At 46.2% G+C, this 18,404-nt stretch overlaps 1 protein-coding gene across 5 annotated transcripts in view; it reads right to left on the reverse strand.

Annotated features, from left to right (window-relative positions):
* Positions 1 to 18,404, reverse strand: part of tlk2 (tousled-like kinase 2) — a 246,252-nt gene that overhangs the window by 55,931 nt on the left and 171,917 nt on the right. For all 5 annotated transcript variants that reach the window (XM_072486976.1, XM_072486977.1, XM_072486975.1 and 2 more), the window contains 3 exons: positions 11,922 to 11,988; positions 9,754 to 9,851; positions 3,043 to 3,124 (listed from right to left, as the gene is read on the reverse strand). In XM_072486976.1, coding sequence (XP_072343077.1) covers positions 3,043 to 3,124; positions 9,754 to 9,851; positions 11,922 to 11,988 — 247 coding nt within the window. The remainder of the gene's footprint in view (positions 1 to 3,042; positions 3,125 to 9,753; positions 9,852 to 11,921; positions 11,989 to 18,404) is intronic.

Raw genomic sequence — 18,404 nt, forward strand, 5'->3', positions numbered from 1 at the left:
GATTTCGCTCCTCAATGTGGATGCTAAGTTGCTGGCAAAAGTGCTGGCCACGAGGATCGAGGACTGTGTCCCGGGGGTGATCCATGAGGACCAGACGAGATTCGTAAAGGGTTGGCAATTAAACACTAATGTGCGGCGGCTCTTAAATGTGATGATGATGCCATCGGAGGAGGGAGAGGCGGAGATAGTGGCTGCTATGGACGCGGAGAAGGCCTTTGACCGAGTAGAGTGGGAGTACCTCTGGGAGGTGCTGCGTAGGATTGGGTTCGGGGGAGGGTTTATCAGTTGGGTTAAGCTCCTTTACAGAGCCCCGGTGGCGAGTGTAGTGACGAACTGGCGGAGGTCGGAGTACCTTCGGTTGTACCGAGGAACGAGGCGGGGTGCCCCCTGTCCCCCCTGTTGTTTGCATTGGCGATCGAACCCTTGGCCATGTCATTGAGGGAGTCTAATAAATGGAGGGGGGTGGTCCGAGGGGGAGAAGAGCATCGGGTGTCGCTATATGCGGATGACCTGTTGCTGTACGTGGCGGATCCAATGGAGGGGATGGTGGAGGTCATGCAGACTGTAAGGGAGTTTGGGGAGTTTTCGGGCTATAAGCTCAATGTAGGGAAGAGTGAGCTCTTTGTATTACAGGCAGGGGACCAAGAAAGAGGGATCGGGGACCTACCGCTGAGGAGGGCGGAGGGGAGCTTTCGGTATCTGGGGATCCAGATAGCCAGGAGTTGGGGGGCCCGACATAAACTGAATCTGACGAGGTTGGTGGAGCAAATGGAGGAGGACTTCAAAAGATGGGACATGTTACCGCTCTCGCTGGCGGGTAGAGTGCAGTCGGTCAAAATGGTGGTCCTTCCGAGGTTTCTGTTTGTGTTTCAGTGCCTACCCATCGTGATCACCAAGACCTTTTTTAAGAGAGTAGGTAGGAGTATTATGGGGTTTGTGTGGGCGAATAAGACCCTGAGGGTAAGGAGAGGGTTCCTGGAACGCAGTAGGGACCGAGGAGGGTTGGCGCTGCCAAACCTAGGGAGCTACTACTGGGCAGCAAATGTGGCAATGATCCGCAAGTGGGTTATGGAGGGAGAGGGGGCGGCATGGAAGAGGATGGAGATGGCGTCCTGTAAAGGAACGAGCCTGGGGGCGTTGGTGACGGCACCGCTGCCGCTCTCGTCGTCAAAATATACCACGAGCCCGGTGGTGGCGGCAACACTAAGGATCTGGGGCCAGTGGAGACGGCACAGGGGTGCTATGGGAGCCTCGGTGTGGTCCCCGATCAGGGGTAACCACCGGTTTGTCCCGGGGAAGATGGACGGGGAGTTCCAGAGCTGGCATCGGGCGGGGATTAGAAGAATGGAGGGCCTGTTCATCGACGGGACGTTTGAGAGCCTAGGGGCACTGGAGGAGAAGTTTGAGTTACCCCCGGGAAATGCCTTTAGATATATGCAGGTGAGGGCCTTTGTGAGGCGACAGGTGAGGGAATTCCCGTTGCTCCCGGCACAAGAAATTCAAGACAGGGTGATGTCGGGTGTATGGGTCGGGGAGGGCAAGGTGTCGGAAATACACCAGGCGATGAAAGAAGAGGGGGAAGCGCTGGTAGAAGAGCTGAAGGGTAAATGGGAGGAGGAGCTGGGGGAGGAGATCAAGGAAGGTCTGTGGGCTGATGCCCTAGGTAGGGTTAATTCCTCCTCCTCGTGTGCCAGGCTCAGCCTGATACAATTTAAGGTGGTCCACAGAGCGCACTTGACGGGGGCGAGGTTGAGTAGGTTCTTTGGGGTAGAGGACAGATGTGGAAGGTGCTCAGGGAGCCCGGCGAACCATGTCCATATGTTTTGGTCATGCCCGGCACCAGAGGGGTTCTGGAGAGGAGTGGCGGGAGCAATATCTCAGGTGGTGAAAGTCCGGGTCAAGCCAAGCTGGGGGCTAGCAATATTTGGAGTAGTGGACGAGCCGGGAGTGCAGGAGGCGAAAGAGGCCGGCATTCTGGCCTTTGCGTCCCTAGTAGCCCGGCGAAGGATCTTGCTAATATGGAAGGAGGCGAAGCCCCCCAGCGTGGAGGCCTGGATAAACGACATGGCTGGGTTCATAAAGCTGGAGAGGATTAAGTTTGCCTTGAGAGGGTCTGCGCAGGGGTTCTTTCTACAGGCGGTGGCAACCGTTACTAGACTATCTCGCGGAGCGTTAGAGGAAGGTCGGTCAGCAGCAGCAGCAACCTGGGGGACACACACACACACCCTGGGGGGGGGGGGAATGCCCGGGAGGGTGGATGAGCAAGAGATAACATGAAGGGTTGGGGAAACGGGCACGTACGGGAGAGAGCCAGGGTACAAAGCTATGTAAACATATCATTTTGCCATGTACATATCTTGCTCTGCGCGATTTCTTGTTATTTTGTTACCGGGGGGGGGGGGTTATTGTTTGTAAGGGAGAGAAATTGTGTTAGAAAACTTTAATAAATATATATACTTTAAAAAAATTCACGTTACTATTTCTTGTCACAGAACATGATCACGTCAACCATGCGATGCCCTCAGACCTGATACATAATTTGGAAAAATATTCAGCTCAAATTGATTTATATTATCCCAGCTCTGCAGATTTGACGCAAAATCATTATAGAGGAACAGGCCATTCAGCCCCTCGAGCCTGTTCCTGCTGCCGATCATGCTCCCGTTCTTGGAATGATCCCATTCCTCAGGCGTGCCACATGAAAGAATAAATTGCACTGATCACAAAAATTAACAGCACATCACCATCCAGGATTTGCTTTGCCCACATTTAATTGTGGCAAATTGGTTTAAATCAGGAAACACAAGGATACGCAAAAGATGGAAGTCAGCTCTCTACTGGAGATGGACCTACACCAGATAACTGTCTCCATTATGGCACATTCACTCAAAATAGGACACAACATGTATTGCGTAATGTCTGAAATGGAAAATGTTCCATTCTCTACCAACAATTGATAAGAGCAAAATTCAGATTTAAAGAAATTCAACATGGGAGTATATATTTTTTCATATTCTTCTGCGGTTTATTTAAAGAACATACCTTGTACACTTCACTGAAACCACCTCTTCCCAACAGGTGTAGTAGCAAATACCTGTCATTTAACATCGGATGGTCTTTAAATCTGCAACAAGACATTCATACAAGCAAATGTGTCAGCAGAATAACCACCACTAGTAAAGATTTGCATAACCGTTTCAAAAGAAGTCTAAACTACATCAATGTTCTCACACACATTACCCGGCCAATCAGGTTAGGTTATTGCCTGGCATACACATTTTATGTTTAAGCAATGCAAGTACGCCACCTACAGGAGTTCAACTACGTTGGTTATATACCTACAAAAAACTGGAATACAAGGGTGTAGAAGTCACACTTCAGCTATACAAAGCCCTGCAGTACTGAGAAACAGTTCTGGGCAATACACCTCAAGAAGGATGTACTGGGCTTGGAAGAGTGCAGCTGATCACACATCATAACCCTGCTCTTGTATTATTACCACCAAGAAGCACAACAACTGTAGATTTGTGTGGGAATACCATTATAGGGTACCTCCAAATTCCACTCCAAGTTGTACACAATCCCGATGTGGTCGTATAGAATCCTAGAATGGTTGGAGCATAGAAGGTGGCCATTCAGCCCATTGTGCCCATGCTGGCTCTCGGCAACAGCAATTTAGCTAATCCCAGTCCCATGCCTTTTCCACATAGACCTATAAACTTTCTCACTTCAGATAATTCTCTAATTCCCTTTTGAAACACATGAGTGAATCCACCCCCACCACGCTTTCAGGCCGTGCATTCCAGATCCTAATCACACACTGCATAAGTAGTATTTCTTCATGTCGCTACTGATTCTTTTGCCAATCACCTGAAATAGATTTCCTCTGGTTCTCAACCCTCTGCCAATAGGAACATTTACTCTCTACCTGCTTGTCCAGACATCTCATGATTCAGAGTGACTTGAGCTTCCACCACAGTCTGGGTATAGAATTCCAACGATTCACACTGTGAAGAACTTCCTCCTCATTGCAGTCGGTCTACCTCTAATTCTGAGACAGGCCTTTTAAAACCGAGATGAGGAGGAATTTTGAGGGTGGTGAATCTTTGGAATTCTCCATCCCAGAGGGATGTGGAAGTTCAGTCATAGGAGTATGTTCAGGATACAAAATCAATCTATTTCTGGATACTAATGACATCAAGGGATTTTGGGACAGCGCGGGAAAATGATGCTGAGGTAGATGACCAGCCATGATCTAATTGAATGGCAGAGCAGGCTCGATGGGCCGAATGTCTCTTGAAAATCCCTAAAACTCCTTTCAACTTTCCGTCCTCAAACGAGAACTGCCCCAAACTCTACAATATAGCCTCATAACAGAAATTGCTCATCCCACATTGTTGGGCATCTTTTCTGCATCCTCTGGTAGGTTCACATCCTTCCTAAAATGTTGCCCAGAATTGGACACAATACTCCAGTTGAGGTTGAACCAGTGTTTTACAAAGGTTCATCATAACTCCCTTGCTATTGTACTCTTATGCATCAACATGTACAGTTCAGGATCCTGTATGCCTTATTAATCACCTTTTCAACCTGCCCTCCTACGGCTTGTGCACCCATACCAGGAGCCGGTTTAGCTCACTTGGCTAGACTGCTAGTTTGTGATACAAAGCAAGGCCAGCAGTGCGGGTTCAATTACCATACCAGATGGGCATATGGGAGGCTCGGTAGCACAGTGGTTAGCACTGTTGCTTCACAGCTCCAAATCTCTGCTGTCTTTCACTAATTAAACATTGTGTGTCCACATAACAGTTAATTTGTCTCCGCTCATCATTTCCAAAGTTTTCTCACCACGGAGGTTAAACTGACTGGCTTCTATCTGCTAGGCTTTTCCTTACCCTGTTTTTTTGAAAAATTGTGTAACTTATAAAATTTTCCAGTCCTCTGACATCAACCCTATATCTAAGGAAGTATGGAAGATTTATGGTCAGAGCCTACACAATTTCCATGCTTCCTTCCCTCAGGATCCTTGGATACATCTGCTCTGGTCTTGGTGACTCATTAACTTTCAATATAACCAGCCTTTCCAGCACCTCCTGTTTATCTTGTTCGCTCATCCAGTGTTTCAACTTTCCCCTCTCCTTCACAATGACTTTGGCAGCAACTTTGTCCTTGGTCAAAGAAAGAGTTGCAAAATACTCGTGCAGCACTTCTGCCTCCATGCATAAATCCTCGTTTTGGTCCTTACTTGGTCTCACCTCTCCTTTTAGCATCGTTTTACTATTTATAGAAGGCATTTGGATTCCCTTTTATGTTTTCTACAAATCTTTACTTGTACTCTTTCTTTGCCTGAATAATTTATTTTTTTCACTTTCCCTCTGCATGTTCTAAATTCAGTCTGGTTCTCATTTGTATTACCAACCTGACATGAGACATTCAGATCCTTTTTCAGCTTTCCATCTCATTTGTCATTGAGGGAGCTCTAGCTTTGTTTGCCGTCCCATTGCCCGTCTTGGGAATGTACCTCAAACTGTAGTCAAACCAGCTCTTCTTTAAAGACAGCCTATTGCTCCATTAGAGTTTAGCTTGCCAATCCTTCATTCTAATTTACTTCTCACCTCACTGAAATTGGCCCTCTCCCAATTCATAATTTTTAGTCTGGATTACTGCTTGTCCTTTACCATAGTTAGCTTAAACCTTATGACACAAAGAGCATGGTGTCCTGCTTACTGACACTTGATTCACCCCAGTCCCATTTAGCAATGGCCCCTTCATTATTGGGTAGGAAACATACTGATTCAGAAAATTCTCCTGGACACTACCCCCCTCTACGCATTATACTATCACCATCTCAGTCCATATCAGGATAACTGAGGTTCTCCCATTATAATTACTATAGTTTTTGCAATTCAAATTTCCTTGCAAATGTGTTCCTCTGTATCTTTCCCAGTTGCCGATAGAATATAATCACTAGTACAATGGGCAAAATCTTGGAAAGGTTTATAAGAGATAGGATGTATAATCATCTGGAAAGGAATAATTTGATTAGAGATAGTCAATACGGTTTTGTGAAGGGTAGGTCGTGCCTCACAAACCTTATTGAGTTCTTTGAGAAGGTGACCAAACAGGTGGATGAGGGTAAAGCAGTTGATGTGGTGTATATGGATTTCAGTAAAGCGTTTGATAAGGTTCCCCACGGTAGGCTACTGCAGAAAATATGGGGCATGGGATTCAGGGTGATTTAGCAGTTTGGATCAGAAATTGGCTAGCTGGAAGAAGACAAAGGGTGGTGGTTGATGGGAAATGTTCAGACTGGAGTCCAGTTACTAGTGGTGTACCACAAGGATCTGTTTTGGGGCCACTGCAGTTTGTCATTTTTATAAATGACCTGGAGGAGGGCGTAGAAGGATGGGTGAGTAAATTTGCAGATGACACTAAAGTCGGTGGAGTTGTGGACAGTGCGGAAGGATGTTACAAGTTACAGAGGGACATAGATAAGCTGCAGCGCTGGGCTGAGAGGTGGCAAATGGAGTTTAATGCAGAAAAGTGTGAGGTGATTCATTTTGGAAGGAATAACAGGAAGACAGAGTACTGGGCTAATGGTAAGATTCTTGGCAGTATGGATGAGCAGAGAGATCTTGGTGTCCATGCACATAGATCCCTGAAAGATGCCACTCAGGTTGAGAGGGTTGTTAAGAAGGCGTACGGTGTGTTAGCTTTTATTGGTAGAGGGATTGCGTTTCGGAGCCATGAGGTCATGTTGCAGCTGTACAAAACTCTGGTGCAGCCGCATTTGGAGTATTGCGTGCAATTCTGGCCGCCGCATTATAGGAAGGATGTGGAAGCATTGGAAAGGGTGCAGAGGAGATTTACCAGAATGTTGCATGGTATGGAGGGAAGATCTTATGAGGAAAGGCTGAGGGACTTGAGGCTGTTTTCGTTAGAGAGAAGAAGGTTAAGAGGTGACTTAATTGAGGCATACAAGATGATCGGAGGTTTGGATAGCGTGGACAGTGAGAGCCTTTTTCCTCGGATGGTGATGTCTAGCACAAAGGGACATAGCTTTAAATTGAGGGGAGATAGATATAAGACAGATGTCAGAGGTAGGTTCATTACTCAGAGTGTAGTAAGGGCGTGGAATGCCCTGCCTGCAACAGTAGTGGACTCATCAACACTAAGGACATTCAAATGGTCATTGGATAGACATATGGACGATAAGGGAATAGTGTAGATGGGCTTTAGAGTGGTTTCACAGGTCGGCGCAACATCGAGGGCCGAAGCGCTGTTATGTTCCATGACACCTCTATTGTTTCCTAGCTCTAACCAAATAGAATCTGTCCATGAACCATCTCGGGTAGCCTCTCTCTCCAGCATTATAATATGATACTACATCAATACTGCCATCTATCCTCCTTTCTTTCCTTCATCTTTTCAGGACACCCTGAATCTAGGAATATTTACTACCCAGCCATACCCTTCTTTGAGCCAGGTTGCTGCTATCATCAGATATCTGCACCTCGCCAACTTTATTTATCATCCTTTGTACATTTCCCTGCAAGCGTAGTAAACTTAATTTAGACCTTATTGCATTCCCTTTACCCTGACCCCACTTAATACCTGTTTTTTAAAACTCTGATGATATCTGCCCACATCAATTTTAACAAAGACTTTTGACAAGGTCCCCATGATTTTGGTCAAAAAAGTAGAAACTCTTGGGACCTGAGGGAGTGACTAATTTGATCCAAAATTGACTCAGTAACAGCAAACAACGGCTTTTGTGACCAGAAGAATGCTACAAATGAGGTTCTATAGGACTCACTCCTTACTCCCTTGTTTTTTGTAGCTTGTTTTAATGATTTAGACCCATGATGAAGTTTTCAGATGATCATATACGTGGTTGGCAGTGAGGAGAATAGTTTTAGGCTGCAGGAAGATACAGATGGGCTGGTCAATTGGGCAGAAATTCAATCTGGAGAAGTATGAAGTAATGCATTTTTGGAGGTGCAAAGGAATACATGATGAATGGGAGGATACAGAGCAGCGTGCATGTCCACATTTACAAAATTGTTGCCAGGACTAGGATATTTTAGCTTTGAGGAAAGATTGGATATATTGGGAATGTTTACCTTGGAACAGAGGAGGTTGAGGGATGACTTAATTGAGGTGCATAAAATTATGAGGGGCTAGAGAGAATAAATAGGAACAACCTAATTACTTTCACAAAGGGGTCGAAAACATAGAATTAAAGTAATTGGTAGAAGCATGAAGAGATAACTTTTTTTTCCACCCAAAGGGTGTTAGGAACCTGGAATTCACTGCCTGAAATGGTGGTAGCGGCAGAAACTCTCAACATTTAAAAAGCGCTTGGATGTCTAGTGAATTCCATAACCTGCAGAGCTACAGACCTCGTGTAGGAAGATGGAATTAAGCAGAGAAGCTCCTCGTCGACAAGTTATCATCTGACTTTCCAAATCTTTTGTATACCTTGTTTTAGCCTTTCCAATGTTAGTTCCTGGTTCCCACTCTCATGGCAAGTTAGCTTAAACCTCCCCATTTGCAAACCACCTCACAAAGACATTGGTCCCAGCCCTGCTGAGGTGCAACCCGCACAATCTCTACATGTCCTTCCTCCCCAAAACTGGTTCCACTGTCCAAGGAATCTAAAGCAACTCCTTTGTTATCTTGTTACTAATAACGTTTTGGGAGTACCTTCACCATAATCGTCGCAGTGGTTCACCACCAACTTCACATGGTAGACGGCAGGTGGCACAGTGGTTAGCACTGCTGCCTCACATACCAGGGACCTGGGTTTGATTCAGGCCTTGGGTGACTGTGTAGAGTTTGCATGTTCTCCATGTATCTGCATGGGTTTCCTCTGGGTGCTCCGGTTTCCTCCCACAATCCAAAGATGTTTGGTGGATTGGCCATCAATGGGGATAGGGTGGATGGGTGGGTCTAGGTAGGGTGCTCTTTCGGAGGGTCGATGCAGAATCAATGGGCTGAATGGCCTCCTCCTGCACTATAGGGATTCTATGGATGACATTAAATGCCAATCGTGCTCGTGACATCCATACCCAAAGATTAATTAGATTAAATAAACTGCACATTTAGATCAGGGCATGTGCGGAGCTTTCATTTTTTTCAAGAAAAGGATGAATGTGTGATGGGAACATTTCCATTTAGCTTAGATGGGAATCAAAGAGGAATAAAAGAACAGATAAACTTCTGAGTTGAACCATATTTCATACTGTTTCAATACTCAGGTCTAAATTTTTGTCAAACAAATAACTTGAGGCAGGAGGAAAGTCATCAAGCAATCAAGAGGGAAACAAGAGAAAGGCATCAAAGCACTACTTCCCAAAGGTTTTCTTGGTGTCACCCCATTTTAACTTAGTGTAGCCCCACGAGTGAAAACTTGGGAGCGCGAGTGTTGTTGATCAGGTGGGCGGCGGCGAAAGACTCGGTCGAGTCCGGCAGTAAGTCCTTAAGCGTGGTCTTACTTATCTATTGAACATGAAGCTATTCATTGGGGTTTTTTTTGCAACAGCAATCTGGACTCAAAGATTCCATTTGGTGAAATTAGGAGAAAAGAAAACATGAGAATTTAAAGCACCCAGTCTGAGTTCTAAGCACCACAGTAGCCATTGCTGCTGCTTTGGAGCAAAATCTCATCTCGTGACCCTACTGGGGGTCTCGGCCCACAATTTGGGAAGTCCTGCCATAAAGTACATGTTTAAAGAGACACTGATAACTTACTGTGAATTATCTTCATTGTGTATCCTCTTCAGTTCCCTTATATGTAAATTGCGTACTCTTTCCAACCGCTCTAGCTCTGCCTGTATCTCCGCCTCCTCCTGCACAAGGGAAAGAAAGAATGAAAAGACACAATCCAAACAAGCCGTGCCCCAAATCAGACCCCCCTCCCCCCAAATTTTACACTTAACACAGCGACAGTACTCATAGGCACAACAAATAGATGTAAAAATAACTGCGCATTTAGAAATTTCCTGGTAATCTGAAAGTGGTTTTGGATTTATTTTTCAAATACTAGAGAGAATTAATGTCCATTTCACCAGCTATTGTTTGCGTATTACTCACCCAAATTCAATAAAGCTGGGTCAGCCTGATTGAAGATACATACACAAGCCACTAACACACAACGGCATTCCAGTAGTAAAATAACTATTCCTGCAGCATTTGAACAAATGGCAAATTTACACACAATAACAGAGAACCATGGGCAGGAAAAGACCAGCTAATCCATCAACCTGGCCTCACAGACAATAGCCGAATATCACTAGTTAAGTTCAAAGCACAGCAGAACACGGAGCTAGAAGGACCAGAAAAATCGCATGTTTGACGTGCAGAGTTAACTTGAACAGACAGCAGTAGTGGTGCTGCGATTTCCAGCTGTGCTGGAAAAGTTTGTATACGTGGCAGTGAGTGCAGGAGCAAGGTCAACCGTGGTGCTTATTACATTCACCATTCAGATAATCACCCATGCAAACTGGCCACTTGGTACCAGAGGTGCTGTTGGTACAAGGAGAACAGTTCTCCAGTTCAGATTCAGCACAATCAAGTCACAGAAGAAGAGATTCCCTATATGGAACATCCTGCTCAAAAATGGTGTGTGAAGTCCATGATTTCCATATCGTGAAATTATTTCACTCACTGGCACTAAGTTCTATGGCACATTATCCAACAGGGCACTGAAACATTTTGGTGGGTGGGAGAAGGACAGAGGGCGGGATTCTCCGTTAGCCGAGGGTGAAATTGGGAAATGCGATTTGGCGGAGAATAGGTTCCGACAGGTGCCGATTTGACGCCAAATTGCAATTCTCCGTCACCTCGAAAACGGCGTCAATGCGTTTCACTCTGCACGTACAGTAGGCACCGTTTACATGTTATTAGCGGGCCAGACCCGGTCCCTTCCAGGGCTTCCACGATTCTCCGCCTCCGATGGGCCGAGTTCCCGATGGCGTGGTTCACTTGTGCTTTTAAAAATCGTGAAATTGGCGTGGTGGCTGCTGAGGGTGAGAGAGGAGTATGTAAAGTATTTAACATCGTCATAGTGTGCTGGCAGTAGTGCCACTGGCCGTAGAGCTCCTGCTAGGGCTGGGGGGAGAAGTGGGGGGTGGCCAGGAGATGGGCTGTGGGGGTCAGGGTAGATGGACATGGAGCATCATTTCCGCAGCTGGCAAGGCAGCCATGCAGCTGCGCACAAATCGAACAGCCCACTTTGAACCTGGTGCCACGGGTCGGATTGGTGTCCCCCTGGGTGCCCTCTGGCCCCAGACGACCCACCAGCTGTATGGGCGCGCTCCAGCACAACCAATGCCACCTTTTTGGCTGGAATAAGTGTGTGTGGGAAGTATAATGTCTATGTGCGGCTGTGGCTTGATCACGGACCTGGCGAATCCTGCACCATTTTTCAGTGGAATCGAGTGTGTTCCACGCAGCACTGGTGCTAGCTCCTCAATGGTAATGGAATCGGTCCAGGTACGCCACCGTTTGTTCTGTCGTAAAAGTCCATGGATTCTCCATTGATGTCAATACTTAGTCTCAGAAACGGAGAATCCCGCTCAGAGTGTTTGAACTACACAATGATTTCAAACTTTCCTATGCTAAAGATCATTTGCGAGCACTGGCACACGCAGAGACACACTGAAAATATTAATACATTTACAGAAACCCTGTTCCAACTTGGAAAAACACACATCAGATTTCCCTTTCTCCAAATCAACACAGGAAGCTGTTCATTTCAGAAAATTTAAATCAGGATAAAGCAACAAAGGAGTAAGACAGAGCGAGGAAAAAGCAAATCAAATGAATGGCTGAATCTGCACTGGAAGCAGAGATACCCTTATGAACCCCAGTTTGGCATAGAACACGATCCTCTGGCACAGGAAGAAGGCTCAACAAACCTTTTTTAAATGTCCTAATCTTAGTTTGAAGATTTCTTCCTGTTCATGGTATTCTGCTAAAGTCAAGCTGCAAAAAAAAAAGAAAACAAACAGGTTATCATGTTTCGGCGGAGACTAGCTGTCGCATCACTAGTTACTGCGCACCCCTGAGAGTGTTGCATTGAATGCTGAATTAATCTCATTCAAGATTTTAAAAAAACCAGAAGGGTTAATTTTGTAAACTTCAGAGATTTGGTGAAGTGCAGACTTGGATTTATTCAAAATGAACTGGCTGAAGATACTTTTACATGAACAAAGTTTCAAGTTTGCATCTCAACTTAAGATGGTGCCACACTCCTTCGGCATTGCTCCGGTAGATGCTAGAGAGTAACACCCAAGATAGTTGCTTGAGAAATTACTTCAAACCTCTTTTTGGTTGAAGTATCCAGATTTCCCTTAAAACAATTGGCAACATATGCCTTTTTTCATGTCAAATCTCAGAACTAAAAACACTTATTTACTAATTTCAAGTGGTTGCATGTAGATTCATAGCACACATGACCAGAAACTAGAAGATTTACAGTCACTACAGCCCCAAGGTGCTGCTGGAATGGGAATAAAGAAAAAGGACATCTTTCCAACCCACTCCTACAGATCTGCTAATAGCTACTTGAACGGCAGCAAAACAAGGCAGCCTCCTCTTCCCTGGCAGAGATGGAGGCTGAGAGGGCACACCAGAGAATTTATAACAGGACACACCAACTCACGAATTAGGAGGAGTAGGCCACTTGGTCCCTCGAGCCTCCTCCACCATTCAAGAAGATTATGGCGAATCCGATTGTAACTTGAACTCCACATTCCCACCTCCCCAGTAATCTTTTGACCCCCCTTGCTTATCAAGCATCTATCCATCTCTACCTTAGAAAATATTCTGCTACTCTGCTTCCACCGCCTTTTGAGGAAGAGAGTTCCAAAGACACACAATCCTGAGAGAAAACAATTCTCCTCATCTCGGTCTTAAATGGGGACCCCTTATGTTTAAACAGTGACCCTTAATTCTAGATTCTCCATCCACACTGTGAAGACCCCTCAGGATCTTGTGTGTTTCAATCAGGTCACTTCTTCTCTTCTAAACTCTAGCGGATACAAACCTAGCTTCTCCAAACTTTACACACAAGAAAATCCACTCATTCCAGGTATTAATTTAGAACTGCTTCTAACACATTTACATCTTCCTTAAATAAGGAGACCAACACTGTACACAATACTCCAGATGTATTCTCACCAATGCTCTGTACAACTGAAGCCTCCATACACGTGTATTTATTCCCCTCACAATAAACATTTTATTAGCTTTCCTAATTACTTGATGTACCTGCATTCTAGCCTTTTTCAATTCATGCACTACGACACCCAGATTCCTCTGCATCTCAAACCTCTGCAAACCCTCACCATATAAAATATGCTTTTTTACTTTTATTGTCAAAATGGACAATTTCACATTTTCCAATATCATACTCCATTTGACAGATCTTTTCCCACTCACTTAACATTCCTATATACCTTTGTAGCCTCCTTCTGTCCTCTTCCCAACTTACTTTCCTACCTATCTTCAAGTCATCAGTAAATTTAGCAACCATACCTTCAATCCCTTCATCCAAGTAATTTATATAAATTGTAAACCGTTGATGCCTCAGCACTGATCCCTGCTACATCCTACTAATCAGGAAGTGATCCATTTATGCCTACTCTAATTCCTGATAGCTAGCCAATCTTCTATCCATGTCAATGTTACCCCCTGCATCATGAGCTTCTACTTTTCGCAATAGCCTTTGATGTGGCACCTTATCAAATGCCTTCCGGAAATCCAACCGCTTCCCCTTTATCCACAGCATATGTTTGGCGCGATCCAACGGTCATGCTGCGCCTAAAAAGCAGCTAGGTGCTATGGCGCAAGGTGGCCGATAGAAGCCAGGAAAACTTGCTCCTGGGATCTACCCAGCCCACAAAGCCTCGTGAGATCTAACGTGATGTTACAATGTAAATCCCGTCCATTGTGGGTGGGATCACTTTTTGGCCAATCTGCATATTAAAGCGAGACAGCTAATCTCACTTTAATGTGCAGTTTCTCAAAGCATCCGAGGTGTTGGGATCTATCTCCTTTCCTTCGGTGGCCTCAGGTAAGCGCCATTCAGTGCTGGTCTCCACAAATGGGGTCTGTGGTGATGTGCATCACTGTAAATACACAAGGGGTTAATGTAAATACATGTAGGCTAGCTAGACACTAGAGGGAGCACCAGAGACATCACACACACTCAACCAATAGATCAGTTAGATAGGACACGACAAACGGACATTCACGATACACACAGGTGACACGACCACAGGAGGGCATTACACCAACCCATATATAAAGGACACCACACACATGATCTGCCTCTTTCCAGTGGAGACAGTCAGTGAGTACAGACACAGGGTTGATTCAATATAACTCCCACCATGTGGATTGTAGCAAACTGGTTAGTCAGTCTGGGTAGTTATAGTAGAATTAGCAGTAGTGTTGAACCCAAGTAATAGAAGTGCAAATAGTTTAATAAACGTGTTGAAGTTATCTCCACGTCTGAACCTTCCTTTGTCAAGTGCACCACAAGGAATCCGCTAATGCTACACCTAGAGCATAACAAATCATGGTACCAGCAGTGAACTGTTTCAATCCATATAGCCATATCTCAGCATACAGTGACAACCAGCAACGATACCCAGGCAAGATGTTCGAGATCCTAGTTCCGCAGCAGCTCCAGTGCCACGGCTATCTCCGCAAAAACTGGCGTGCATTCCGGCAAAAGTTTGAAATCTTCCTGGGAGCAGCCGCCCTGGAAGACCAGGCCGATGCTGAAAAGACAGAGCTTCTGCTCACCATCGCCGGTGCCAGAGCAGAAGAAATCTTTTAAAAATTCAAGTTTTCCAAAGGGCAAAACAGGAGCGACTTCCAGGCAGTCCTGGACAAATTCGGCAAATACTGTGAGGAAAACACACTCCAACCAGCAAGAAAAGGTAAGAGAAGCGCCAGTACTCACCACGAGGCTGATATCCCGGAGCAGAGAACAATTTTGATCGGTGGCCATCTTTCTAAAGGGACTACACATGCGCAGTTGCGCGAGAAGCACACAGAACAGGAAGGTCCGTTTGCGCATGCGCGAGACGCCACGCATGCGCAATCCCGAAAACGGCCCCCGGTACAGGAACAGCGGTTTAAACGCTTCCTATGTATGATGTCACATGCATCATGATGTCAGAGGCCCTGGACCACGCCCATTTAAAGGGGAAACGTCCCAAATCAAAGAAAAAATCTTTTAAAGCTGTAAAACAACCTTCCTTCACCTGGAATGACAGCACAATGCCTCCAATTGAACCAGGAAATGAAATTAACCTCCGAAGAACCCCGCAACAAGCAGTTACCTACACCCAAACCGATGATTCAGACCTTGAATACTTCGAAACCGACCGTTACATTTTCTCTGGACCTCGCGAGCCCAATGCCAGCTCCTACGTAAACAGTGATGATGTGGTCCTGGAAGACTACGACTCGGGTGAAGGTTTTTTCATTAGAAATGGCGACCCCACGTCGACCCCCGTACTGAATCCGACGCAGACGCGGATTCATTCTTCGCATTTGAGGATCTTCAGCCCAGCATCTACGACATCCCGACTCGTGAGTGCAGGATTATGCTGCGGCCTGAAACCAAGAGACAGAGAGCAGTACAAGCCCACATAGCGCGGCCTGCTGCCACACAGAGCGTGGTCCACGCACCGTTCAGGGTTCCCGACTCTACAAAAGAGGACACGCAAGACTCCACACCGTAGTCCTTGCATGAACAAGAAATTGACTCCAGTGTCACAAGCCTCTGCAACAAGCTCGTGGACAGCCTCCACGATAGAAGCAACGCAAGACTCCGACGCGCAGTCCTTGCAGGAACAAGACCATGAGGGTCTAGCAACCTCCTCTGACCAACTAGCGGGAGATGATGCAAGTCTGCCCTGCTCAAGTAAACAGCAAGAAGACTATGACAGTCTACCACGCTTCTGTGCACAGCAGGACTACCATGACAGTCTACAATGAAGAACAAAGCAACAATGACAGTCCAAGCCCAAATGAAGGACAACAGCAAGACAATGACAGTCCACCCACATTGTTTGCGCCACCAGATGAAGACTCTGACAATTTACCCAACCCAAGTGAACAACAAGCAGCTACTGAGGCTCTACCCATGGTATGTGAGACGATTGACGACAGCATCCCACTTCCCATGCAAGATGTGCAAAGTGACAGACCTCAGCTAGTGTGTACAGAGGCACTCGACGATCACTGTGAGACCACTGGTGACTCCGGTGACACCACAATATTTCCACCCTCATTCACTCGAACCTCTCCACAAGTCAATGCATTCCTGCATGCTCCGACTCCAGACGTGCAGCTTCAAGAAATCTCAGCTGACTCCAGTGAACCGGTTAAGACTCCGGACGGGGAGCATCAACAAACCAACACTGACTCAGTTAAAACAGACCAGACTCCAGATGGGGAGCAACCAAACGCCGACTCTGATTCACGTAAGCCGGACTTTACTCCAGACAGGGAGTGCCGCAACCTCAGTGATGGCACGCTCAGGGTGACAGCAGGTGCCACAACGACAGGAGAGGGATCACTTAACAATGACACTGGGTCAGTAATAACAAGCAGCGGCTACAGTCCAAGAGGAAAACACCAATATTCACCACAGCTATAGCCACACATTTTTTTCCACACCAGCAGTGCAGCCAATGACAGCTCATGCTGGATAAACCCAGTATTCAGGCATGCAGCAGCCAGCAGTCTATGCAGCATATTCTCAAACAGGCCAGCACTATGGATTGCCCACTAATGGAATCAAGACCGAAGGAGGGCTACCGCAAGCGCAACCTGCACTAGACTGGATGCCTTAGTTACAGCCCAGGATTTGCTGCACCCCAGCCTGGCCAGACGGCATATTCCTATCAGATGCAAGGTTCTAGTTTCACACCATCACCAGGTATTTATGCCAGCAGCAATTCAGTTTCCAATTCGACAAGCGTCAACGGTTCTCAGCAGGATCACCCTTCCTGCACAGCATGTGGCCAGAACCAGTATGTACAGTCTTATCCAACTTCAACATATGGCACATCCATGACTTCGAATGATACTGTTGATGGTACCTTTTCAACGTCAACACCTTATCAGCTACAAGATGCAATCCGACAGCACCATCACAAAGTGATTTGACCACTTCTTGGTTCCTGTGGCACATGGACGTTGATGGCGTTCATAACCAAGAGAGATATTTGACCATGATGATTGATGATTTTTGGACTCACACAAATGACTTGGACTTATTGTTTCATCACTGTTCCCATGACTTGTATATACCTTAAGTTATCTACCTGTTTTGTGTTCAATTTTCTTAAAGTGCACAGAAAATACGTAACATATAAAAAAGGGGGGGATGTGGTGATGTGCATCACTGTAAATACTCAAGGGGTTAATGTAAATACATGTAGGCTAGCTAGACACTAGAGGGAGCACCAGAGACTTCACACACACACACTCAACCAATAGATCAGTTAGATAGGACACGACCAATGGACATTCACGATACACACAGAGGTGACACGACCACAGGAGGGCATTACACCAATCCATATATAAAGGACACCACACACATGATCTGCCTCTTTCCAGTGGAGACAGTCAGTGAGTACAGACACAGGGTTGATTCAATATCACTCCCACCATGTGGATTGTAGCAAACTGGTTAGCCAGTCTGGGTAGCTATAGTAGGATTAGCAGTAGTGTCGAACCAGAGTAATAGAAGTGTAAATAGTTTAATAAACGTGCTGAAGTTATCTCCACATCTGAACCTTCCTTTGTCAAGTGCACCACAAGGAAGCCGCTTATGCTACACCTAGAGCATAACAAATCAGGGTCCAGACAGAACAGCACTTGTGGTGATCGCCCAGGGGATTGGAGGCCCCCATGTGCATGGCTTTTCGGCAGGATAGTACCCTGGCACTGCTGGTGCCACCCGGGCACCTTGGCATTGCCAGCCTGGCACCCTAGCAGTGTTACCTGGGTGCCAGCCTACCACTGCCAAGGTGCACAATGGCGTCCTACACAGGTGTTGGAGGGATGCCCCAGGGACCCTCCCATAGTGCGTTGGGGTGTCAGGGGTTGCTTCCGGAGATCGGGATCCCATTTTATACGGAGGAATTCCGGCAAACGGAGCTCCTCCGTACACAAAACGGGGCTATGTGCAGCCTCGGCCGCCCGTTCTCCACTGAGACCCCCCTTTCTAAGCCGGGTGCCGTTTTATAGCAATGTGTTTGTCGCCGCTGCAAGTGCCGGGAAACAAGTGGTTAAACGCGCTCGCTATGGAATTTTGTTCCCATTTAGTTCAATCCCGCCTGTTATTTCTTCAAAGAACACCAAAAAAC

The sequence above is a fragment of the Scyliorhinus torazame genome, chromosome 21 (genome assembly GCF_047496885.1).
Source record: "Scyliorhinus torazame isolate Kashiwa2021f chromosome 21, sScyTor2.1, whole genome shotgun sequence".
NCBI lineage: Eukaryota > Metazoa > Chordata > Chondrichthyes > Carcharhiniformes > Scyliorhinidae > Scyliorhinus > Scyliorhinus torazame.